This window comes from Callorhinus ursinus, unplaced genomic scaffold (assembly GCF_003265705.2).
Source record: "Callorhinus ursinus isolate GAN/ISIS: 27379988/994484 unplaced genomic scaffold, GSC_fseal_2.0 scaffold17, whole genome shotgun sequence".
NCBI lineage: Eukaryota > Metazoa > Chordata > Mammalia > Carnivora > Otariidae > Callorhinus > Callorhinus ursinus.
In genome coordinates, this window is record NW_027397079.1 from 27,168,454 (window position 1) to 27,196,379 (window position 27,926).

General features: G+C 35.9%; 1 protein-coding gene across 1 annotated transcript in view; it reads left to right on the forward strand.

Moving 5' to 3' along the window:
* The window catches only part of TNKS (tankyrase), a 207,403-nt gene that overhangs the window by 147,687 nt on the left and 31,790 nt on the right, over positions 1-27,926 (forward strand). Inside the window, exons 12-17 of the mRNA XM_025885956.2 lie at positions 10,143-10,314; positions 15,965-16,044; positions 19,656-19,801; positions 21,602-21,767; positions 23,186-23,405; positions 23,687-23,796. Coding sequence (XP_025741741.1) covers positions 10,143-10,314; positions 15,965-16,044; positions 19,656-19,801; positions 21,602-21,767; positions 23,186-23,405; positions 23,687-23,796 — 894 coding nt within the window. The remainder of the gene's footprint in view (positions 1-10,142; positions 10,315-15,964; positions 16,045-19,655; positions 19,802-21,601; positions 21,768-23,185; positions 23,406-23,686; positions 23,797-27,926) is intronic.

Here is a 27,926-nt window from a genome sequence, read left to right on the forward strand (position 1 = left end):
CAGGTGATTGGTGCTACAGGGAGAAATCAAGGTAGGCAAGCCATTTAAGTGGGCAATTTTTATGTAAAGGCTTTGGCAGCTTTAGAAGGAGGTGTTCCAAAGATACAGGGATAGAGAATTGTATTCATTAGGGTCTTGGCAATCGACAGCACACTCAAAGTGGACAATTTGAGGAAAGTTTAATAAAGGAATTATAAACAAAGGTGGGCAAGGTTTAAAGATATGAGCAAGGGATAGCAAGTGGGGAGACATTATCATTTTGGGGCCTGAAGGGGCAAGGAAAGGGAGAGGTCCCTGGAAGGAGAAGAAGGTAGCTATTTAGAGAAGGCCCCCTGACAGCACTTTGAGAGGGTTTATCTAACCCCTGCCTCTCTCACTCCTGCTCCCCACCAGTCTCCTGCCATTGCCTCCCATTAGCCAAATGTAATAAGAACTTAAAGACCAAAAGAGCTCATTGATATGATCCATATAAGTGAGTTTCCCAGGACACAGAGCAGGGTGGAGGATAGATAGGAATCTGGAGGGGCAAGAAGGCAATGCTCAGAAAAAGGATAGAAAGCAAATGGCAGTAAAAAGGAGGGTTATAAGAAAATGGGGGTATTAGCCAACTCATTTGAAAAATCCACTTTTATAGTGGAGTAAATTTTTGTTTCTAAAAGAAATTATCACTATCAACCCCCAGCTTTACAAGATTGCTGTAAAGCCTAAATATGAGTGACATGAAGATTTTATCTTTCCTTATGGCAGGTTTTTTTCTTCTTATTGTTAGCTGCCCTGGCATTCTACTGCTACTGCTTTGTCTGCTATCATTATTAAGTAGAACTTAAGTCCCAGTTGCATATGGTGTTATTTACACCTAAAAATGAAAGGTTTAATTCAGAATTCCTTCTTTCATATTATATAAAAGCACTGCTATTTTGTCATTACTCGAGCATCTGTTAAATGTGTGGAACATGGAGAAATTTCTTTTGATTGTTCATTTGTCTTAATCTGACAGATTTATTTATATTGTATGTAAGAAGAAATTGTGTCAATAGTAATTGGCATTAAATGGGCTTATTTCTCACATTGAGAAGTGATGAAGAGTCTTTGCTCACTTTGGGGAAATGTGTTAGCTCATTATAAGGATTTGATTAATGCCTTTCTAGAGGTGGACTGATAAGCAGTTTCTATTAGCTCAAAGATGTTAAATAAAATGCATTCAAAGCTATAGATTTAAAGTACAGATATCTGCAGTTTGAGCATATCAGTGTAAAGAGCAAAGGGGCCAGTGTTTCAGACATTTTAGTTACTAGTAACAGATCAACTGAATCTAGAGTAAGCATAAATGGAAATCTGTTTTATACTTATATAAATGTATGCTTACTACTTTTCTGAGATAACCCATATTAACAATATGGGTTATCCCATAGAAATAATCTATGGGAATTGTAGCTGAGATTCACAAAAGACTAGAACAAGAAATTTGTAAACCGTTGGGTACCTTGACTGCATTTTCCGTCTCTTTCTGCAGTTGCTTGGTTTCTTTTCTTTGTTGGTCTTCGTGCATCAGTTTCATTATTCTTTTTATAGACTGTATTTTTGTTTTACTTCTCTGTGGCCTAAATATGGGCTTTGCAGCCCCTCCTTTATGTGTCTTTGGCTTAGAAATATACCACCTGCAGCTACTGTCTCTCCTGAGTCTCAGGGATGAGAAGGGGAGAATCTGAATGAGGCTGCAGTTTGTGCACATGGCCATTAGATTGGCTCCTGCTAGTCTAATCACCTATGCTCGGGGAGTTGTTTCTCAGACAGTTAGGGCATGTGAGAAGGTGAGTACCCTTTTAATAAGTTCGAGTTCAGCTAGTAAACAATCTAGTTTCGTGTCTTTCAAGTTATATCGAAATCTAACTCCTTAGACAAATTCGATACTCCGTAGTGGATTCACAACACATAAAAGGATTAAAAACCTTTTAAAGTGGGGCGCCTGGGTGGCTCAGTCGGTTAAGCATCCAGCTCTTGGTTTTAGCTCAGGTCATGATCTCAGGGTCTTGGAATCGAGCCCTGCGTTGGGCTCCATACTCAGCAGGGAGTCTGCTTGAGATTCTCTCTCCCTTTGCCCCTCCCCCCACTTGTGCTCGTGCGCTCTCTCTCTCTCTCTCAAATAAATTCTTAAAAAAGAAAAACCTTTTAAAGTGAAATATTGATTACTGTATCAGAATTTTAGTTAAGAATTAAATTGTGGTTATTTTGTCTATTTCATTCCTCACAGGAGAGGCTTTAATTATGTCCATCCCACCATGGATAACAATGCTCTGTATATATCTGTAAAACCTTAAAATCAAATTAAATTATACTCTTACCACAGATAAAATAAGTCCGTTATTTTCAATATTAAACTATTTTGTCAACATTGGCATTTAACTTTTTTTTCCCTTCAAATTTCTAGGGAAAGAAGAATGCATATTTTTTGGTTAGAGAATATTTTAATAGTCGGGTGCCTAAATGGTTCAGTCACTTAAGCGTCCGACTCTTGATTTAGACTCAGGTCATGATCTCAGGGTGGTGGGATCGAGCCCTGTGTAAGGCTCCTTCTCAGAGGGGAGTCTGCTTGAGATTTTCTTTTTCCCTCTTCCGCTTCCCTTCCCTCCCACACATGCACGTGCACTCGAGCTCTTTCTCTCAAACAAATCTTTTTTTTAAAAAAAGAATAATAGTCTAGTGTTTGCTCGGTATACACACGAGTATGATGAAAATAGTATCCTTAATCACCAGAATTTACCAATTTATTGTTCTTGTGAACCATTCACTTACCAACCATTTTTGAACACCCGCTTGTACAAGGCATTCTACTCGTTACTAGGGGGTATGTTTGAATTTGATCAAGAGTCTTCTTCTAAGGGACTTAAAATCTAGTAATAATAGTCTTATCCAACATAGTCAAATTGAATAGCTATCGTATCAATTGGAAAGTGATGTATATAAGAGAAATATAGGTAGACTGCTATTCAGAGAATAGTTATTCTACTGGTAGTAACAGGCCGGGGGAGAGATTAGAGAAATTTCATGAGGAAAGTGGGATTTCAGCTAGGAATGCTCAGGAATTAGATATATAGAAATTGGCAAAATACAAATAATATATTTTAAATAATAACTCAATCAGGAAGGCAAAGGAGTTAGAAGTTATGATTAGTGAGTCCAGTAGGTACTGAAAAGGAGAATATAATGAAAATCTTGAAGAGATATATTGGAACAAGGTCTTGGTAGTTTTCAATTGGAGAGTTTTGATTTTGTTCTCATAATACTTGGAGAGCCATTGGAAATTTTTGAATAGGCAGGTGGCATGCACAGAATCCTGCTTCAGAAAGATAACTAACTTCCTAGAAAACTGTCTTCTAGAAAGCCAATAACAGAAATGGAGATTCAAGGTATGTGCATAATATCTGGCATAATGATTTAGCAGTACTCAACAAAATTAGCTTTTTAAGATTTTTGTAAAAAGGGATGATAGTAAGACAATGTTTCTTACCTTCAAGCTAAGAGGGTTATAATGTGGCTGACACCTGTTCCCTAGGTTATTATAGTCTGTCCACCAGGACATAGACCTATTTCAGATTCCTATCTTTTACTCCTTTCTTGCAGATTTATGAAAGCCTACCATTTTTTTTTTTTACTCTTCACTTTCACTTTCAAAGTGGCCTGATTTAGGGGGAAAGAACATTGTCATTCTAGCTAAAGGAATACAGAGACTCTTTTCAACTCTGAGGTTACTTGAAATCCAGTTTAGATTGAGATGTACCCATGTTCAGCAGCTAAAGTAGAATTACAATGTGAGTTAACAATAGATGATTAATTACAGAAATATCACAGAACAGTTCATGATTAATTACCAAATGAGTGATACGGACAATGATACCTTTGAGTTAAGGAGAGAGATGAACTCAGTTTCAAGATTAACGCTTTGAGACTAGGCTATTCACACTGATTCGAATATTGAGAGACTCCCCTCAGCCATTTCCTTATAGTCTGTATGCTGGTTTCCAAGATTGTTTAGGCGTGTTTGAATCATACTTTTATATCCTATATATTTCAGGCCAAATGCCATTGTGGTTTTATATCATTTATCTAATTACCCTCTGTAGGATAATCATTAATTACTACTCAGATAGAGATAGAAAAACATGCATACCTCAGTTTTCTATCTCCAGATACACGAGGGGAACGGGCAATATGTTTTGTCTCTAAAACTGCCAGATAGGTTTTTCTTCTGACACCTTCTGAATATGTATCTCAAGCCAGTCCTATGCACATATTACCACACATTATATGTAGCATTTTTCTTATTTGAGGCAATTTCTGTACTTTGGTGAAAATAATCTCCTTAGTGCTGAGTGGTAAGAATCTTTGGTGACATCCTCTATCATATCCTGCTGGTAGAGACTGTGATGGAGGGGAATAGAGATTTTGTATCATTTTAAAGATCAGTTATGGCTCCAGCAGACAGCTGATTTTCCATCCAGCAATCATTGTTCCCTTTCTTTAGACCAGGTCTAAAGAAGACTTGATCGGAAAAATTGATGTTTTTGTTCCAGAAGTATGTATGTTGGTGATTCCAGATTTCATATGTATATATATATATATATATATATATATATATAAAGAATTAAAATTGTGTCTCAAAATATGATTAATAAATTAATGATGGTATATATAAAATCTGTCATTTTTTTAGGTTAAAAACAAAACTTATGGAGACTGTGTGTGTGTGTGTGTGTGTATGTATGTATAGCTATTTATTTGAAAGTTCTTAGAAGAATCCTTGTGACACAAGTGGCAGTCTCATTTATTTGGTTATCTCAGCTTGAATGACCATTTAAGTGCTTAATTATATGTATACTAGATTGTATTTTTTGGTTTATTTCTTTTTTTTAGAAGTTTAATTCTTATATAATAAAGAATATTTTAAGTGTTGTTAAGCCTGTTTTTGGATTGAGTGAAGAATTGTCAATGTGTGAGCGAAAATTGCCAAAGCCGGGAGGACAAAAAAACAATGTTGTCATAACTTTCAGGTTGTCATGGTCTTTAGTTGGCCCTTTTATTCAGTGCTTTCAATTATAGATTTTGTGGATAACATGCTTAAGTCATTTAATCTCCCGTATTTCTCCATCAAGAGAGTGAATTACTACCAGTTCCCATTTATATAAGTTATAGAATGGTGGTAGAGTAATAAATCCAAACTTATGGGAACCATTAAACAATTAGAGTTCCCTATAACTCTCTGGGATCACAATGAAATATAATTACACTAGCTCCACAATATCACCCTTTTTCACTGTGAAACTGAATTAGAGCAGCAATGCAAATCCTGCCAGATGATCCATTTAAAAAATCAGGGAATGGGGTTTGACCTGTAGTCCTATAAAATAGTTACTGCTGCCCTCTAAAAACAAATTTATCACCTACCTTGGAAAGCACATACATTTTGGACTTAATTGCCTTGAACCACTTCAGAATACATATGTGGAGGGAAAAAGAATAGATTGACCACTTTGTAGAGAGCCCTGATTTTATCACCATGACTGGTTGATAAAAGAATAAACAAAGGCAGAGTATTAAAGTGTTGATAAAGTTAAATAGAAGAGGAAGTTAGGGACCTTAGTTTTTATTTTCAATTTTGAATCGGTAATGGCTCCAACAGACAGCCAATTTCCCATCCAACAATCATTGTTCCCTTTCTTCTTTGCTTCAGAACAGGGATCAGCAAACATGTTCTCAAAAGTCCAGATAGTAAATATTTTCGGCTTTGTGGGTACTTATATAGCCATTTTAAATGCAATCATTTAAAAATATAAAAATCATTCTTCACTTGCAAGCGGTACAAAAATAGTCAGCTGGTTGGAATTAACCCATGGATCATAGCTTGCTAACTTTCTCTGTGGAATTCTGTTTTGTTCAGATTTGGGAGCTTCACAGAGGCCTGGGTCTGAAACAGTTTTAGTAATCTTACTCTCCTTGCTTGTGACTGGAATAGGCATCAGTTTGGGAGGCATTTTTGGCCCTAGCCATAGGAAGTCCACTGGGAAAGGTTTCTTCTTTTTTTACAATAGATGTATAAAATATCCTTTTTTGGCTTTGGAGTTGGAGTTGATGGTATAGAGCTGCCACAGGCATCTTTTGACCATAGAAGGACAAGCCTGGAGTCCTCAGATGAGGGAATCTGAGAAATTTGACATTTGCTTCTAATGAGGATTTTCCTCACAAAAACCCTTGTCGAATGTCTATTTAATATTTCCCCTGGCATCCATTCTTGTTCATTCTCTGGGTTATACAAAGTATCACCAAATTGTTCTAGTTTTGTTATTCTGCTTGTTTCTGTGGAATGAGTACTTCTGTTAAATATCGCTGATACTTCTCTACGGCTTCTCGCAGTGCTTCATCTTTGTTGTCTGATAAAGCCCTCCATCGATATTCTTTTGTTGCTGTGATAACTATTTAGAGTTCAAGGGGAAAATTCTCTCGTAATAAAAAATATATACATTTTCTAAAGCAAAGAATTTTATGTTATGCTGCTCTGTCTTGTACTTTAAGAAAGTTTCGTTTTCTGAGATACTAGAATATAGTACCACCTATGGAAATGGGTAAATGCCTTATATACATAAACAGGGATGAGGACATAAAGCTTCAGTATATGATCAAGGTTTTAACTTTCTAGCATTATCAATTAGTCCTCATCAAATGGTTGGAATTTTTTTCAGCTAGACATAAAAAATTCCTTTTATAAATGGACTCTAACAACGATTTATATATTCTATTTTTTTTCACTTATTCACATAAGCTATTCACATAGCTCCAAGCTATGTCCTAGACCTTGTATTTCTGGGGTTAGGGAGGGCAGAGGGGAAGAATTACATTTAAGATCCAGTCATAATTTCTGCTTTTAAATAGCTTCCAATTTATATATAGCATCTAGCACAGAGCCTAACATCAGTAAGTGTTTAGTAAATGTAAGTTGTATCCCGTCCTTATGAGACTTTTTAGGAGGTAAACAACTTGGTTCTAATTTTGACAGCTATACACAAGGATAAGAAGTATGAAACAGAGAATAATAGCTCGGTAGAGAAATGAGCATGTGTTAGTGGAGCTGCATTCAGGACCACCCCTCCAAAACTGAGAGTAGAGACGAACAAGGAAAGTTAATGTAAATAATATTGGTGAGTGGTGATTTTTGCCCAGATTTGTTCCATGAGTGCATCCCCCAGAGTGAGTGAGAGACAGAAGGGAATCTGCTGTTTTCTGTACTGTGCTCAGTTTCACCATGCTAATATATATCAAGACAACCTCTCCTTACACATAGTGTGTTTTTAGTGTTTAAAGATACTGAATGACTTTGGTGTTCAGTTGATCTGCTAACACATAGTGAAGGTAAAACTGGCAAGTTTTGAATTTACTAAGAAACCTTATATCTGTCTCTGCCATTACATTGCTAAGGTGTTTGCAAGGATAATGTTGACCAAAGACAGATTTTACCTTTTGCAATGACTTTAGAAACTAACACCTTCATAAAATGGGGTTCCAGTGTAATCTAATAAAGCTGGAGCATAGCAAGCCTATCAGATTGTGACGAAAAAATATAGTAGAAAGGAAGATAGTATAAAAGTAAATTACAGATGGTCTTAAATGACATGCTGAGGAGTTCAAGTTTACTTGAAGGCACTGAAGAGTCACTGCGTTTGAGCTGAAAAATAACTTGGTAATATCTGTATTTTGAAGTAGTAATTCTCGACCATGTTCCTATGATTTAACAAGCTGTACTGAGGATTTCTGTCACTACAATTAAATAATTTAGTGGGTTTCTTGTCAAATTTCCAGAAAAATGTTAATGATTAGAATGTTCCCAATTTTAAGTTTTTTTCTTGTGGTGAGGTAACAGAGAAATAGAAAGTCAAGAAGTTTACTTTGGTAGCTTATGTTTTCCATCAATACATGCTAATGGCTGTGCTTTTATGTCACCTATGTATAAAGAGTCGCTTTTCCGCTGGCAAATGAGATCTAATTAAATATATCAGTATTTCATGGCAAATTTTGTGAAACACCATTAAGGATTTAGACGAACCCTTGCCTGAACAAGTGTGACAGCCTTACTTAAAAGGGTGAAAGACTGAGACATGGAGATCAGTCGTCTTAAATCTTTTCTTTCCTTAATCTTGTATTTGGTGGGTGTGCACAAATGCTTAGAATAATCTGCTAGCGTACATTTGACAATTTACTCTATGCCCTGAAGAGGAGCTTTCTAGAAAACTCAGAAAAACCTATATAATACAATCCATAATCTCAATAGCCATAACAAAAACTAGCCCCGTGTTAAAATTTGTAAGATAGTACTAACTTGACATGGGTATTCAGAAAGGCAGTAATCATCAAGCCTTCAAGTAATCAAGACTTCTTAAGAAAGATGAGACTTGCACTGGATTTCATAACCCAGAAAGGCAGAAAGAAGGGCTTCTCTGAAAGAATCAGCATGTATAATGAACATGGACTCTGGTCTGATTGGAATAGAGGGTATTTACTGGGGCATCCTGGAAAACAGGTTTGATCAAATTATGAAGCTGATCCCAGAGTTGAATGTTATCTTAAAACTACCTAAATTATTCTTCCTTTATAACTCTTCGAAGTTTTAAAAATGGAACATTTGAAAATTTAAATCTTTTGGGGGAGGGTTAAATGTGTTAGTAATTCAGGCATTAGTAATTCAGGTTAGTAATGAGAGTATTCTATTAAAATTATTTACTAAAATTAGAAGAGACATGTAATTAACTACTTTGTCTTGGCTTACATATTCTGTTGTCTTTATATTACGGGAGCAAGTTAGGTAAAACCCATTCATCCAAAAGTATTTCACGTACATGTTGGATGTGGCAGGCAGTCAACATCGGAGTCCCAGCCCTCAGAGACCTTACATTCTAGTTGTTGAGGGGAGTGACAGGGGTGGAAGATGGACAGAAAGACAGTCATTCAGGGCAGGGATGAGGATGTTGTAATTTTCAGTAAGGCGGTCAGAGAAGGATAACTAAGAAACTGGTATTTTTTTCAGAAGCAGTAACCAAAAGTTAATAGTAAACCGTCTGTGGCATTTTTCAGAACGCTTTTGACAGTTTCTTTTTTTTTTTTTAAGATTTTATTTATTTATTTATTTGACAGAGAGATAGCGAGAGCAGGAACACAAGCAGGGGGAGTGGAAGAGGGAGAAGCAGGCTTCCCGCGGAGCAGGGAGCCCGATGCGGGAGCTTGATCCCAGGACCCTGGGATCACAACCTGAGCCAAAGGCAGACGCCTAATGACTGAGCCACCCAGGTGCCCCGACAGTTTATTTTTCTCATAAGAATTTATTTACACTGTTGGTGGGAATGCAAGTTGGTACAGCCACTTTGGAAAACAGTGTGGAGGTGCCTCAAAAATTTAAAAATAGAGCTACCCTATGACCCAGCAATTGCATTCCTGGACATTTACCCAAGACACAGATGTAGTGAAAAGAAGGGCCATATGCACCCCAATGTTCATAGCGGCAATGTCCACAATAGCCAAACTGTGGAAAGAGCCGAGATGCCCTTCAACAGATGAATGGATAAAGAAGATGGGGTCCATAAATACAATGGAATGTTACTCAGCCATCAGAAAGGACGAATACCCAGCTTTTGCATCAACATGGATGGGACTGGAGGAGCTTATGCTAAGTGAAATAAGTCAAGCAGAGAAAGTCAATTATCATATGGTTTCACTTATTTGTGGAACATAAGGAACAGCATGGAGGACATTAGGAGAAGGAAGGGAAAAATGAAGGGGGGGAATTCGGAGGGGGAGACGAACCATGAGAGACTATGGACTCTGAGAAACAAACTGAGGGTTTTAGGAGAGGGGGTGGGGGGATGGGTTAGCCTGGTGATGGGTATTAAAGAGGGCACATACTGCACGGAGCCCTGGGTGTTATATGCAAACAATGAATCATGGAAACTACATCAAAAACGAATGATGTACTATATGGTGACATAACATAACATAACAAAACAAAGCAAAATAAAATAAATAAAATAAAATATTTATTTGCTAGGGTGTAAAATGGAACAAGTAGATACTCAATTCTCTGTGCCCACCCGGTGATTTTTCAGATGAATGCACTGGACACCCTGGGTCAGACTGCTTTGCATAGAGCTGCCCTCGCAGGTCACCTGCAGACCTGCCGCCTCCTGCTGAGCTACGGCTCTGATCCTTCCATCATCTCTTTACAAGGCTTTACAGCAGCACAGATGGGGAACGAAGCTGTGCAGCAGATTCTAAGCGGTGAGATAAAATAAATAAGCAGTACATTCTGTGCTTCCTGTTTCATGTCCACTGATACAAACAGACAAACTTTGCACCACTTGTTTTAAGTAGCCCTTTGGAATGCTTTCTTTGCCTGAATATTTTTCATACCTTTCCTTGCTTGCAGTTTAGCCTGAGGCCCTCCCTATCAACGTTTTTGGTGGAGTGAGGTAGGTGTCATGAGAAGGAGGCATATACTCTCTCTTTTTTTTTTTTTTTTTTTTTTTTTTAGTTTTAAATTGAAAATCTGACTCATGGGTGCTATGATCAAAGGTGACTTAAAGCTCATATAAACAGTGTGGAATTATGGCAGCTCTAAAATCTATCAAATAGAGAAAATAAGAAATCATTCACCTGGTAATGATCTTTAATTAATTTTTCATACATATGTGATAGTCTGACTTGCTTTTTTGTATTTCTTAACTTCATTGCACCATTAGGAGATTATCTTGTTTTTTCTAGCTTAAATATAATTATAAAATCTTGTTGAATATTAATGCCTACCTAGTACAGCATTAGGTATTTTATCTATTTAATTTATTGAGGGAGATTAAACAAAGAACTGATATGAAAGTTGATTAGTTTCCTGAGCCCCCCAATTAGAGGAAATAACATAGTCTTGCTATTGAAAAATGGTGAGCTAGATACAAAATTAATTTGGTACAATTGGCTCTTGTTTCCCATCCTTTCTTTTTGTCTGTGGGTTATATCTGTTCTAGAATGACATAACAAACTGGAAGAGCAAAATGGAGAAGGAAGGCTACAGACTAGGAATCTGAAGTCCTAGTTACTTCTGCCTATAACCCAGGATTTCTTTACTCCATCAGACACAGTGCCCCCCCTTGTCATAATGAATATTTCATAATATCCCCTTTTCTTATCCAGAAATGAAATTTATAGATAATGTGACCTGACTGTACAGATACCTTCCCAAAACCCCAAATTAAATGCCCTAACTATAATATAAAGGGAAAATGACAGTAATTACGTTACAGTTAAACAATTTATAATTATTGTAATTGTAATAGCTTGGATAAAACAACACTAGAAAACAAAAATAAACCCCACAAATTTCTGAAGGTCCCCCCCCAAAAGTACAGCACAGGTAAGAATCACAACTATATTCTGAAATAGGGAACTTTCTAGGCTTGTGGAGCTCATATGTATTGTTAGAGCTGAATCAGAGTTAACCAGCCTCATAAGAGTATCTTTGCCACATTTTAAAAGCTACTAATTGGGATTTACTTTCCTCGTGCTAGCTCATTCGTAGATAGTATCATTCTACTTTAGTCTTAGATGGTGATCTTGAGACATTTGGAAGTAAGCCCTGTCTAGGGCACCTTTACCATAGAAACTAAAAAGATCTAAAGGAATGAAAATTCCTATAATAGAATTGCAAGCTTGAACTATGAAAAACAAGATTTCATGTAACTTCCTGTTTCTACGGAGCAATAGAACATTTACTTAAAGAAAATGATCATGCTTTGACGAGGATCTCTTTCTGCCTTCTCAGTAAATTCTAATATAATTTCTAAAAGGTGTGATTTTTGTTAAAACATTCTAAATTTTTTCGTACACTTTTACCAAGAACCATTTAGTGCTGAATTTTAAGTTAGATTTTATAAGTTGTAACCATAAATCGGGCAAACAGATAGCTATCACATTAAAATTTCTAATAATATTCTGCATAAATTTAGAGATAATTGACAAAAGGGAGAAGAAAGGATTGAATAAATTAAGCAGATTAGATCCATGAATGCTCTTTAAATGTCTTCTGAATCAATGCAATTAGAATATATGACTTCTGGTAAAAGATACAATTAAATACTGAATCACAAATGAAATATTTTATTCAGTTATTTTGATAATTCTTCTTAAAACTTTGTTTTTGAGGAAATAACACAGTCTTGCTATTGAAAAATGGTGAGCTAGATACAAAATTAATTTGGTATAATTGGCTCTTGTTTCCCATCCCTTTCTTTTTGTCTGTGGGTTTTGTCTGAAGATAAAACATAGAGGTAATTAAATGTGTAATGTAGGACATGCCAGGACTTTTTGGTTTAATTCTTAATATTCTTTATTGATCTGGTAAAATAATATAGACAGTAGAATTATATGATAAAATCTTGCCCTTAGAAAGGTTTTGAAAATAAGAATTGTTTTTTGTTTGGAAAAGGATATAATTTTTTAAACTAATATTTCTTTATTTTTTTTATTTTTTTTATTTTTTTTTTAAAGATTTTATTTATTTATTCATGAGAGACAGAGGGGGGAGAGAGAGAGAGAGAGAGAGAGAGAGAAGCAGGCTCCCAAGGAGCAGGGAGCCTGATGCGGGACTCGATCCCAGGAACCTGGGATCATGACCTGAGCCGAAGGCAGACGCTTAACCATCTGAGCCACCCAGGCGCCCTAAACTAATATTTCTATGAGAAACTTATATATCTATAGTCTGTGGACCATGTACTAGCTGAACTTTTTGATTATACCTACATTTACTCAACCATTCCAGGTTGTATGTGTAATGACTCCTAAAAGAATGCGTCAGTCATACAGGATGTATACTAAGTTACTGGAGTTCTCGTCTGGGTAACATTTTAAAGATGCATTTAATACACCTGTTGATACGAGGTTTAAGATCCACTTTTAGAGACCTGCACGTCCAGCTCCCAAGTCAGTAGTTGCCAATAGTTTACACTAATAGAGTTTAAATTGTAAACTGTTGGCAGTATTTATGTCAAAATTAATGTCAGATAGCAGCTTTTATAAACCAGCATTTTAAAACATCCTTTCAGAAGATTTTACTTTTTTCTCCAGACCTGCTTTCTCTATACCTGCTCTGTCCACATATGACTAGTGGCTACTATATTAGCACAGATAAAGAATATTTCCAGCATCACGGACAGTTCTTCTAAACAGCAATTTTAGGCTAGACTTTGGCATGAAATAATTCTGACTGTATATTCCAATATGGTTATCCCATTACTTTTACCTAATCATTTATCGAAGTAAGGATTTGGGGGATTTATAACAGCTAAATGAAACACTGAAATCCCCATTTGCATTTGCACATTGAAATAAGCCACTACGACCTATTGCCAGTCCAGTAAGCAGCCAGTCTAAGGGTATTCAAAAATAATAATAATAATAATGCCTTCCAGGCTTTGGAACTTTAGGTTTGGGGCTCCTTTTCCTTTTCCTTTTCCTTTTCCTTTCCTTTCCTTTATCCTTCCTTTTTTTTTTTTTTTAATTCTGGTGAGCCAAAATAGAACTGGAGAAAAAAATTAGAAGCTCATCTTTAACCTTTGACTCAAGGTGAAATCTTTAATTTCAAACTCTGCAAAAACCAGTGTGCTTATAAAAGAATTTATAAGGTTAAAACATTCTGGATTTTTTTCTTAACTTTTTACCAATATAGTACTTTTCTTACACTTTTTACTAATATAGTACTTTGCATATCAGCTACTCTTATGTTCCCTTTTAACTTCATTTTTATATCCTTCTTTTAATTCTGCATCTCTTTGTACAAAGTTCCTGGGGCGTATATATCCTTTCAGCTAATACTTTGTTCACATTGTTTCTAAAAATGAATCTGTTCTAAGCCTGTTCAGTATTTATAATGGATGCAAAACTCTATAATTTGTATAGTAATTAATCAATATCTTTAAATAACTACTTTCTACTCTTTGACTAGGAGTAAGGATTTCTCCATAGTTCTCAGAAGCATTCTATTTGCATAAAAATTTTTGCTTGATTGTAAAATTATACCCTTTGCAAATAGTCTGCATCAAGATCAGTGTGCCAGTTTCAAATAGTTCTTAAAATTAAAACATTTAGCCATATTAATTGTATCCTTCAAATGCTAGGATCTGAAAATATCCAAAGGTCTAACTCCATATACATAAATAATTGTCATTTTATTTTGTTGAAATGATAAACTAAAATATTACCTATAGATATCCAAAGGATGTTTCAGTGAGTTTTACCAACTTCCAGAATCACTGTCACAGAGAAGTAATATACAAACGGACTGTCTCACCCATAAATGCAGCAATGGCATGCACAGCAAGAATGGAGACAAATAAGAAAGAACAGGATAAAGGCAGCCGAAGAAAGAGAGATGATGGGCCAAACACACTGACCCCAATGTAAAATAGCATGGAAGTCAATTCAGCAGATGATTTTTGAATGTTCTCTGTGAAAAGGAACATGAAGACGAGCAAGACCTGATTTCTTTCCTCCACAATTCCGCAAATAATAAACTCTTTTCTAAAGAAAAATATGTATTGATGTTTCAAAAATGTGCTTCATCATATGAAATACTCTCCTCTTTCGTCACTTTAATCTTAGCATTTTATCTGCTAAGTATTATCTTGACTAAATAAACACACTTTATCTGTAATGGAAGAGTTCTCATAACCTATTCGGTAAAAGCCACTCTCCTGAATGAAGCACTTTAGACTAGAAAGAACCGAAGTATTTCTTCTAATCTAAAACCTTTTCATAGCATCACTTGATCTTTCCATGTAGACAGTGGACTCAAGAAAGGCATCTTCGATCATAAGATAATGTAGTCTTAAATCCGAAAGAGGATGTAAGGGAAACCAGTACTCACTTTATAGGAGCAAAAGCTAAGCTATTAAGTGATTTGTCCATTGTCACCTGTTCTAGTCAAAATCCAAGTCTCCTGGACTGAACTCCTTTTGTGTTACTTGAGTGTGTACATACATGTGCATTGTAAAGGCCGCACGTGATGTCTATGAACATATTTTGAGTGATATTTGTTGTTTTCTTTGAAATTTTTTTATTTGAGCCAATGTGTAGTGAATTTTTGGTTTGTTTATATTGTATTGAAACACTTCATTTGTTAGCCTCGTATTTCTAGATCTAACAGCCTAATCTAATTATATTCTATTTAGCATTTGTGTCACACCTCCCAATTGTACAGACTTTTTTTATTTTTTTCCCCATGGGACTTAACTATTTGTTTTATTTTTTTAATTTTATTTTATTATGTTATGTTAATCACCATACATTACAGACATTTTTAATGGCATTTCCTTGAAGCTATTCAATAAATGTGAATTAAACAAATTTCTGTATTTAGTAGGCCCTTTTGTACACTGATTATATTTTCTGAGATCACTGATTTGGGGAGTAGTCCTTCTGTTTATATTGAGGAAGTCGAGACCAAAAAGAAGAAAGCTAAACACTGAGTCCCCAAAGTTGAGTGCCTTCCCTCGGTTTACACAACAAAATCTATGGCAAAGCTTTGCTACCACATTTGTAAGACCAAAATATCATGAAGATGTTTTTGATATCATGCTCCTATGTTTCTTTATTCCCTTTTGCCAAGTGTTGGCCAGAAAATTTGAAGACTAGAATATTAGGGGTGGAGAAGGATTTGTGTGTCTTTGAATTTATTTAAATGTAGCTTAGGATGAGATAGATGGGAATGAAAACAAGAAGCCACTTTTTTCTTATCTGAAAACAGTTTAGAAAAATCCATAAATTAGATCTCAGGAATTTCTGAACCCTTAATCTCTCTTTCCAGTCACCAAATAATTTTCCCTTCTTAACTCTGTGATTCCTTAAAAACCAACAGTAGTAATCTTTCCTCTCTTTTATTCAGAAAGTACACCTATACGCACTTCTGATGTTGACTATCGACTCCTAGAGGCGTCTAAAGCTGGAGACTTGGAAACTGTGAAGGTAAATCAGTGCTTTAACATCTCGGGTAGCGCTATTGAAACTTTGCTAACCAGTTCATTTTAAACTTCTAGGTGAAACTCTTCAAATCTAAACAATAAAAGGGATGAACAAAGTAGATCCGTAAACAAGAGAGCTGTTCAGGAAGGATTTTCTAGTATGTGCTTTATATCCGTTAAACTACTTTAGTCACTTTCCTTCTAGTTATATGAAAGCTCTTTTATTTTCACTTATATTAATGAAAGTCTTATTTGTAGCCACATTAATAACTTTCTAAGCTAGTTCAAGCCCAGGTAATATATTGTACAATAAAGTTCAAAACGGCATTTCTTCAACTCTTCTAAGAGATTTTCACAGTTGCTCTAGGAAGTCGTTCTTATGATCCTGCAACTGTTTGGAATTAATTTATATACAGAAGATGGATTTTCTTTTTTTTTTTTTTTTAAGATTTTATTTATTTATTTGAGAGAGAGAGCACGAACTAGGTGAGGGGCAGAGGGAGAAGCAGACTTCCTGCTGAGCAGGAAGCCTGATGTGGGGCTTGATCCTGAAACTCCAGGATTATGACCCGAGCCAAAGGCAGATGCTTAACCAACTGAGCCACCTAGGCACCCCAGGATTTTCTTTTCCATGTAACTCTGCTTGCCAGGAAAATTTTAACAGCCTTTATTTGTGGTATAGAAACATTAAATTACAAACATTAACATTAAATGATAGATGTAATTTTTTTCAAGTATAAAATGATATTCTGATACTGAATATGCTTTTTAAGAACAGATACTTCCTATCTGTAATCACTTATGTAGGGATGAAGATAGAAAGAGGTAGGGGTTTTGTTCTTATTTGGGGGTTGATTTTGTAGTTTGTATTTCTTTCTTTTTTTAAAAAAAAGAAAGGCTAATTGTGAAATTGGTACTGACCGTCATACCAGGTTATTTTTTACAAGCTAAACTTTGTCACTTCTTATTAAGCAAACTCTATTTTTGTGATTTTCAGCAAACTAATGTAGCATTCTTTCTGATGTGTACTGGTTGAAAATACACGGGGCGCCTGGGTGGCTCAGGTTAAGCGTCTGCCTTCGGCTCGGGTCATAGTCACAGAGTCCCAGGGTCAAGCCCTGCATCGGGCTCCCCACTCAGTGGGAAGTCTGCTTGTACCCACTGCTCATGGTCTCTCTCTCTCTCTCTCAAATAAATAAAACCTTAAAAAGAAAAAGAAAATACAGTAAACACTTTCAAGCTCTGTTGCCTAGAAATTTTTTTTGTTTCAGTATGTGGCCACTTCTAATATCTCTTCCATCTTACAAGAACATCTAAGTTATTTAAAGGAAAACAGTAAACTTCAGTTGTAATAACCACTGGGGAGAAATTTTAAAGTTCTCTTAGATCTAAAACTATATACTTTTTTCTTAATTAAAATTACATACTTTTTGTCATTTGAAATATATGCTAATTAAAGAAAATGTTTAAATATAAAAGTGATCAGGACTCCTTTTCTGCATCAGGGCATGATAATCTCAGCACCAGACTTGCTACATGTGCCCATTATCATTAAATTAATTGTTTAGCATTTTCTTAATATGTAGTTTTTAATTCCATGTTTTGTATGTACTGATAGGCAAATCTACTACAGCTTTCAGGTCTCCTAACAATCCATTCACAGTAAAGACCAACAATATTTTTATGAATGGAATGGAAGTGGCAGAAGAAAAACAAAGCACAAATTAAGTGAGAATTAAGCACGGTAAATTTCTTTCCCTAGAGGCTTCAGAAAGTATTAAAATGTTAGGAATTAGAAGAAAAGGCTGCTTGCTGAGTAAAGTATTTGAAATTAGGAAAATCAGGTAGGAAGAACGTAAAATTGCTTGGGCATTCAAAAGGAAAGTGAAATCGAACAGAGAATAAAGAACTTCCAGATATTAGAAAGCAAATGTTTAATGCAGAATGGGCTTTTATTTTTGTAACCTGGCAGAATGAGTTGTGTTTCATTCTGTACCGCATCCCTGTTTTGCTGATATTCTCTGCGAAAAAAAAAAGTTACTTTAGAATATAACAGCCTGAAGAAAACGCAGCAGCAGCAAGAAGCAGCTTCAATCATGTAAGACACCAGTAGAAGGTGTTTACTACCAAGTTTTTGTGCTCTTTAGTTTTATGTATTAATTTATTCACTTCTATTTCATTTTGTTTTTGATTCTATAATTTATGTGTTAAGGTAGCCACAGACTCACTTGTCGTAAAAGGGTAAGATATTTGACCTGGCCGGATGACAGTGGCTCTTGAGATTTTAGAGTCTGGGGCTTTTCCACATAGAGCTGGTGAGATCTCTCCCTTACGGCCCAGATCTCCTTCCGTCATGTACACATCGTACCACCTGCAAAGTCCTGCTTTTACCCTACCGATGGGAAGGCCCCTACTCAGTAAGTCAGTAGAAGCAGATGCCTTCCAGGCTCTTAGATTTTATATAATAATAGCTCATTACAGTGGCAGGAGTGGGAGCAAGATTGTCAAATGCCTGGCAAGCCCTTCCGTCATACCTTGTAGGCTAGCAAATGTCACTGTTTTCTCGGGGGTTTTTTTGACTCTTCTTTCCATTACCTTTCTTTACATCACTTCTCTGAATGAGGGTAATTAGGAAAGTAAGCAAGCATGTAGCAGAAAGATCAAGAGACTATAATCGGGAAAACCAGGTTTGAGCCTTTATTATACCCTTTACCTTACCAACTCTGTGAAAAAGGACAGGTTGCTTAGCCCTCTCTGAGCCTTGGTTTATTTATCTGTAAGATGGAGATAATGATCAACTTCACAGATAGAAAATAATTCTCTCACTGAAGGAATATGAAATTCTTTATAAATTGTGAATTATTATTCACGTATTGTTATTAAAATTCATCTGTCACCTCCAGTGGTGCAGCCTGCCCGTCCTTCCTTTGCTTCCTGCTGCTCTATAAGCAGACAGAATTGAGCTTGTGCTGAAACGCTTACATTCACAAGGAGATGAAAGACAAAAAACGAGAGCATGATTGGAATCAGTTTGACTCAGAGAGTTAGACAAACATCTCCCAAAGATCAGGGGAAGCATCAGGCTTTGCTGTAGCGGGTCAGAGGGCCGAGTGGATGGCCCAGGCAGAATTAATGTAATTTTTCTGGCAGCTTTTTGCTTGCCACGTCAGCCGAGACGAGAGCTCTGGGTAGTTCTGCGGTCAGCCAGGGTTGGTCCTACTTGAGTAAAGCATGGCAGACAGCATGATAGTACAAGCAGGACATGCTGGGGCAAACAGTCTTGGGGAGGAAAGTCTTATGAGGATGAAAGATGAAGGCATCATTTGCCTTGGAGATTCTTGCTTTATTATGGGTTTTTCTTCTTGATTAGGATTTTGGCCAGGAAATATTAAAAAAAAAAAGATTAAATTGCTCTGTAAACAGTAAAAATATTTGTAGACTCAGTGAAATCAAGCAGAGTGCTGATTTTTAAACATCACTGGCATTATCTAATCTGAAAATAAATATTCATTAGGAAATTACAGCTTACCCAAGATGCCTATAGTGGTTTGGAGCAAAACCTATGAATAAATACTAATGTTCTTTTTGTGTTTGTGTGTGTGTATGTCATTAAAGCAACTTTGCAGCCCTCAAAATGTGAATTGCAGAGATTTGGAGGGCCGGCATTCTACACCTTTACACTTTGCAGCAGGCTACAATCGTGTGTCTGTTGTGGAGTACCTTCTACACCACGGTGCCGATGTCCACGCCAAAGACAAAGGGTATGTGTTAGAATTTAGCTATTTGGGACTTACAAATATTTTTTTTAATATTTTTTGAAGTCTTAGATTTTTTTTCACTATTCAAGTAATACATGTTTTTTTTTAAATTTAAAGCATCTAATAGAAATGTACAGTACAGGAAATGAAAATCCCTATCACCCCACCTTCTAGAGATTACATAAACACTTTGTGATAATCCTCCAGATTTTTTAAAAGGATAAATCAGTGCCTATGCTCCTATAGTGGCAGCGCTTGTTTTTAACACAAAGGATGACGCCGTGCCATGCAGCCTCCTTGGCAATTTGCTTTTTCACCCAGGAGTGTATCTTGATGTCTTTCCATATCAGTACTTAATTGTTCATCTCATCTTTTTAATGCCCGTAACAGTATTTTATTGCATTGTATGAATGTGTTTAAAATATAGTTTGTAATTTATTGTTCATTCTTTTTTCTTTTTTGCTATTAAAAATGAATAATTTCTTCCCAAAAGAAGCCATCCATCCCAAAGTCATTGGTATTAATAGACATATAATTTTATTTTTACTAATTCAGATATTCTATATTTTTATATTGTTTACTAAATTATGTTAATTTATCTAGACAGTTTAAAGTAGTCACGGCAGCTATTTAGAAATGCGAGAAGGAAGTTTTAACTGAGATGAGCTTCCGTATTCTGAGTTAATTTCATATCATCTCAAAATAGAAATAAGCAAGCACTTTTCTGTGCAATTACATATCAGAGTACTGTAGAATTAAACCATACAATTTAGACTTCAGTTAACCATTATGGATTTATTTATCTTTTAAAAGGGACACATCAGACTTGAATATTCAGTAATAATATCACCAGCTCTTTCCAAATATTGTAGTGCCCTGGAGAGCAACCAGCATTTGTTTCCATTGCCCATTTTAGTTAGCACTTAGCATTTTTGGTCTCAAAACATTAAACAAAACAAAACAAAACCTCTAAATAAGAAGGCATTTGATACCTTGTTTTTGTCATGTTTTAAGTGCAACTTAGCTTATCCTTTTGATTCACCCTTTTTTATAGGAAGCCCTTTCTATCCTTTTTGAATGCCAGCTGCCTTCCAACCCAGAGCTTAGAGTTATCTCAGAATAGTTTGCTCATAAGTTGAGGCAGCTAGATTTTTCTCATCTGGCTGAAGTTTATGGTTGGTGTCACTATTTTCCTTACTGAATACTGAAGTTTCTGTATCACTTGCATTTTGAGTTTTCATTGTATGACACCTAAGTATTTAAATCTATGCATAGAAACCACTACTGAATTAGGAATTAAAAAATAAAAACCAAAGACAAAAGGTAGAACTTGCCTAAATAAATTAGTTAAATTGCGTTGTATATTTTATAAGCATACAATTTTCATTAGGAAAACCCAAACAGAAGAAAATCTGAGTTGATAAAACCAAATTATTGATTAGATTATTATTCCTGAAATCACTTTGTAGTGTTGCTCTTTATATTGATGAAACCTGAATTAAAAGTATTGTGATGGAACTTTTCTGTGGGTATATCTGTATGTGTTTTAAGCATAGGATTGCTGTGAAATTTCTATCCATCACCAAGAAACTAGGGAAAATCCTTATATTGAAAGGGATGTTTTTGAAATTGTTAATCCTTATTTGGAAATGGATGACTGTATCTTCAAGACCAGAGGAGAATTCTTTCTTTTGAAGTGAGTGTTCAGTATAGTCACTGCCATAGAAGAATTATTTTTATTATAAGTATCATTTTAACACAAAGATCTGTTATATGTCTTTAAAATAATTTTCTTTTGTTTAGTGGCTTGGTGCCCCTACATAATGCTTGTTCATATGGACACTATGAGGTAGCTGAGCTTTTAGTAAGGCATGGGGCTTCTGTCAATGTGGCGGACTTATGGAAATTTACCCCTCTGCATGAAGCAGCAGCTAAAGGAAAATATGAAATCTGCAAGCTCCTTTTAAAAGTATGTAATTTTAAAAATTATAAAGTAACTATATTTTTTGGTTAGCATGTAAAATTACATCACAGTAAATTATTAAGTACAATAAGTGCTGTAGAGACTGCTCCATTTTCTATTTTAGGGGGATATTTAAGTGTGATATCATGATACTTACATAGCTTTGAGTAGTGTCTCAAGTGTCTTTCTGAACTGATTTGATTAAGTTCAGTTCATCACAGTTCATCAAGGTAGGTTTTGCAGAGTTGCATGAGTTTGCACGGCTTATCCAATACGTACGGTATTAAAGTCAGAAATCATTGTACTAGGAGAAACAAGATTTTTAATCAACACTAATTTTTTTTCTTAGTAGCTGTTATTAACAAACTCATTGCTCATTATTAAACATATATATGAGAACTTAAATATTAGATTGGCATTAAAATATAAAATAATCTTTAAACAGAGTTATTCATATAAATTTGGGGGATATAAATGAAATAGCAGAAACTAGAAGTTTTATGAAGCTAACTTAATTTTGTGGGGTTTTTTTAAATTAAAAGATGTGAAAAATAATCAGACATGTAGTTTTCTCTCTCTTTTTTTTAACCAGAGAAAAACTTATGCTGGTTAAACATAAATAGAATTCTTGTCCTACCGCTTTTATGGTATCAGATATGTTTTTATGAGTCTTGAGAATGATAATGTATTTGATACTTATTTTTATTTTCACTGGGTGGTAAGAAATAATTTCCGGGACACTGTGAATTCACTGTCTAGTTTGGTTTATTCCAGATTTCTCTATTGAGCCAACAGCAGTCAGTCAGGCCCATAATAAACATCCTTGACTTTTATTTATTTCATTTCATAGGTATAGATGATTTGACTTTTAAAATGAAATTAGTTGTGAGTACATTTATACCTAATTTCATATTGGGTGTTGAGACTTAAAATGAAAATAGTAAAAAATTAGTAAACTTTTGTATTGATTGCATTTAGAATTAAGTACATTTCCCACCGGTGTGTCTTCCTCTTCTTACTTCCTTCTCATGATATACACTGAATATTTTTATGTAATTAAAATCTGGCCAAAAAGTAACATCCAGGCCATTCTTAAAAGGAAAAGAGGTTTCTGAAGACACCTTGGTGTCTGAGAAAGTATATGACATGAGAAGTAAAAGGTGCTCAGCACCTTCCCCACTATCACTATTAATCCTGAGGCTTGGACCTTCCGTTGAGAAGTAGTTACAAAACTGATCCACTGTATTACTAAGTAGAGAATTTACAAAGTAAAGCAGGATACGGCCTTTTTTTTTCAAAATGCATACAACATAGATATCTTTCCTTGGGTGAGTGAAGATGAAGTTAAAAATAAACCTTAAGAAAGATACTTTAGAAAATACAAACCCCATTTGGTTTTGTTTGTTTTGTTGTTATTGTTTTAGCATGGAGCAGATCCAACCAAAAAGAACAGAGATGGAAATACACCGTTAGATTTGGTAAAAGAGGGAGACACAGATATCCAGGACTTGCTGAGGGGAGATGCTGCCTTGTTGGATGCTGCCAAGAAAGGTTGCCTGGCAAGAGTGCAGAAGCTGTGTACCCCAGAGAATATCAACTGCAGAGACACCCAGGGCAGAAACTCAACCCCTCTGCACCTGGCCGGTAAGTATCACCAGCACCTCCAAGTCTCATTGTCCTTTCTTGGATACATAATACAGTTTACCAGAAGATGAAAGAAATGCTAAGCAGAAATAGTAAAATGCTTGTGATTGACATAATTTTATATAATTTCTTATTGTAATGGCTCTTAGTTATGTGAGTATTAGCTTTCAAAGCAAAAAGTATTAAAATCCTAACATTTTTCTGGTCATTCTTTATATACATAGATATGAATATAGATTTTTTTTTTTAATCTGACATGTTTGCCTTTTTCCCTCTTATAGCAGGCTACAATAACCTGGAAGTAGCTGAGTATCTTCTAGAGCATGGAGCAGATGTTAATGCCCAAGACAAAGGTGGTTTAATTCCTCTTCATAATGCAGCATCCTATGGGGTGAGCATGCTCAAGTTCAAGTCTAGAAAACTTCACTGACATGTACTATTTTATCAAATGCATACTGTGCATGAAGTAAGTAGATATCTGACCAACAGCGTAATTTAGCACAATTTGAATCTTACCTATTCAGAGTGTTTCCAGCCTTCCCAGTTATGCTTAACTACCCTTTGGTCAAGGGCCGTGCTCTTTATAGCTTTCTGTTCTCCTCACATTGTCCAGCACAGTAAGAGGTATGTAACGGCTGCTCGTTTAATATTTATTGAAACAGATAATAGGCTTAACTCTACCCCAAGTAGATTTTAGAAACTGTAAGTTCCGGGAGGCTTTTTATTTGTGGGCATGGAAATTATGCTTGCTTTTGTTTATCATCAGCATCTTAAAAATATCCAGTGGTTGAGCCATTGGTATATATGGTTTCATAGAGTTTGAGTGACTGGCTAAAGCCCTGCAGTGGAAGTCCCGAGCCGTTCTCAAAGCACTCTAAGTGTAATCATCAGCTGCGGGAGGGAGAGGCGGGTACTGCAGTGCCTTGACGACATTTGTTGAAACTGACCGCCTGAAGTCACCAAGGCCCACTCAGACCTAAGTCACGCAGGAATAATCCCACAGGGTGAATGTTCATGTGCTTGTCTTTCATTCACTTATTCCCTGTTTGACTATAAAAACCCACAGATGCAGGATTGAGACCAGGGGTCTTATAGTGGGAATCACTCGATGAGGACAGTTTCTGGATTTGCAAAAGCCTAACAAACTATAAGTAAAAACTAATCATTGTCATTTCATATTCTCTTCCTCTCTTTTCCCTTGCCCTCTGTAAGGAATGCCCTCTTCTTATATAACCCCTCTATAGAAACCAGTGTTTCAGAGAGATGACAGTCTGAGTGGGAATACTTTTAAGGAAGGCAAACAGTCCAGTTTGAGTTGGACAAACAGGACATTTCCCAGTGTAATAAATTAATTAAAAGTTATCAGATTTAATGTATGTATTATTAGCACTGCAATCCTCTTGAAACTGCAGTAATCGTTCCCAAGATGATTATCTTTTATTAACTTTAGTAGAATTTTCTTCTAACCTTCCTTCATATAAGATGCCCAGCTTCACTGTGCAGCGTACATTTCTACTGAGGGCCAGGCAAGCTAAATATTTGCTGCTAACATACTGCATATACAGTTATGTATAATGCTTTTTTACCTCTGTGTTATAACTGTTATAAATATGTATCATTCGGAGATTAATGTTGACTTCTTAGCATGATGCTTCTCTCCATAGTATATTCCTCTAATCCCTCTGCAGCCGCTTCAGTTCAGAGTTTATAAAGCTGATGGGATCAGTAGAACTTAAAGCAGAGTCTTTTAACTTTATATAAATCTACGAAGGAGTAAGGATAGATGTGGGCAATAGAATTAGTTCTCGACCTGACCTGGTAAAACTGACACTACCAGCTGTGTAGACTCTGTGGATCTGTGTGCTTTTTGATCCATTTTACACACTGTGGATGTAAATAAGTTCTCTCCCATCCGTCTTGAACTGTTATAGTCTTTACAGCTGTCGCAGAGAGCAGAGAACATAAAACTTAATTCAAAAGTATTTTACCTTTTAATTCTCATTCTCCTGATAGGAAAGGCGTTGAGATGTTACTTATACGTGTGTGTCCTTTGGTAACTAGTGTATGAGAGAAATAAATGTATAGTGGTCTCTCTGGTGGCTAAATAGTAATGTAGTGTGCAGGTCAACCTTATCTCATGTTCCCTTGAAGCTACCTTGCCCTTAGCTAAAGGGAGGTGCGCTGCAATCAAGGCCCAGACCAGAGGCCCACTGTTCCATTTCATACTTATTTCACCATCATTTTCTAACTCCACGTGAGAAAAATAATGGACATTTTTTGTTTCATCTCTCTTTTCATCTTACCCTGTTATCACATCCCTCCTGCTAAGCTCTTTGTAAATGAAGGTAATTTATCGAAGTAAAAATGAACAGAAAATCCTCCAGGCTATGTAGAGAGCATGTGATAGAGGTTTTGATCAACCTGGTTCATCCTATCCTTCTACTAAAAGAGTGTTAACAGGCTAGATAATGTGTTTATAGTAGGCATTTTTCCTCATTGTGTAGGTGGATTTTTTGAGTCACTAAAAGTCCTTCTGGTAGTAAATTTTATAAATTCAAAAATCAAGTTATCTGTGAGTTAATGACTATTCACTCAGTAGTCATAGTGTTATTCACTAAAACCTTTACTTTTGTGGTTTCTTGACCTTTTTTTGTTGCCATGGTTTTGGCTATGTACAACACTTATCTCTCCCCCCACCCCCCTTTTAACATCCCTATGACACAGTGATTCCCAGTTGGCAGTAGGTAAGGCCATCCTCCCCATTGAGAATCTCTGCTCTAAAACATAATTTTATCTAATGCAGTTTGTATACCATAAAATCTGTTGTCAGTAATCATGTCAAATAAGTATTTATCTCAGTCTCGATTAGTAGATTTAAAACAAGGACCAGTGTTAACCACAATATAAAAATTTTTAAAGCAGGGGCGCCTGGGTGGCTCAGTCAGTTAAGCATCTGCCTTCAGCTCAGATTGTAATCCCGGGGTCCTGGGATCAAGTCCCGCCTGCTTCAAGCTCCCTCTGCCTCTCTCTCTCTCTCTCTCTCTCTCTCTGTCTCTCATGTATAAATAAAATCTTTTTAAAAAAATTTTTTAAAGCTACTTTGTCTTTTTTTAACTAAAGGGTAGATAAAATTATATTTTTATTATCTCTAGATACATAAATCTGTTATCTTTCAAAATTCCCTTTTTATTCATGTTATAATAAGCCTTGGCTGGATATTTTAATGAAATTGTAGGGCCCTGGTCCACATTTCTCTGTTCAGGTGGCAAAACACTAGTTATATTGTGTTCATCCCAATGATGCTTGACCTGGCCTGGCTGCATGGTATATATGATGCACTGTCCTGAAATAACAGTTTTGGAGGAGATTTTTGTGGTACCTCCTATGAAATAGAAGCTTCTAAGTTAAAAATAAAGCTGTGTGCAGAGTAGTTTGAGGTATAGTGTTACCCAGTAATCCCTACTTAACATGGCTTCTCCCTGATATTATACACTTTGCCATTTTCAACTTTTCAGGAAATGACTCTTGAGTTTTAGTCCAGCAAGACCTTGCAGGCAGCTCTGTGTAATGGGAACACCTGAACTCAGGATGTGACATCTGGGATCTCATCTTTAGGCTTTTACTTGATAACCCGGTAGTCTTCAAGAAGTGCCTTAGTCCTTCTGATCTGCAATTTTCTCATTAGCAGAACTCAGATGCTGAAACTTTCTTTACAGGGTTGTTGTGATAATTAGGTGAGATCATGCATGTGGAAAGTGCATAATATTCTCTAACCTACGGCACTCTAAAACCCAGTGTAGTAACTATTATTATAAGATAACTTGCTCCCCACAGCCATCCTACTGGTCAGAATAAGGGCTGGGTTGTCACCCTTATATAGCACAGCCCTACAAGTCATCTGTGTGCTCGACCATCTCGGTATCAGTATGAAATAGAGATTAACTGGCTTCAGTAGTAGGTAATGACTTGTAGCCCGGGGATAAAATAATCATGTGAGGTATCTGTGAAACTACATAAAGCTACTTAAGCTGTTATTTATTGGTAATTATCTTTGACTTGTATTTTACCTTTTTTCCTCTAGAGAGCTCGTTCTGCTGTCTGGTGTATCTTTGAGCGTTTTTATACGGAAAGAACTTGCAACCTCAGTTTTTCTAACTAGAGAAACAAACACAGTTTAAGAAGTTTAAATAAAAGTTACAGATTTCAGGAGAGTGTTTTGTATTACAGTGTCTTATATTTTTAATATACATTTACACAAGACAGTTAATTTTTCTGTTATTCAATAAATGTGTAAGACATTGATCTTTATTTAGCACAAACCTGTAATTTTCTGTTATCTCATAAATCAACTTGCTAATTTTTTCATTTTTCAGTGCTTTCTCTAAAATGTGTAATATTGGGATTTCATGACATCACTGTCCAGTTAAATGGCTCTCCCTGGAGCCCAAGCATGTTTCTCTTCTCCTTACTTTCCAGCTTTCTAGAATTAAATTAGGGCCCTCATAGTCTTTTTATGTAGTA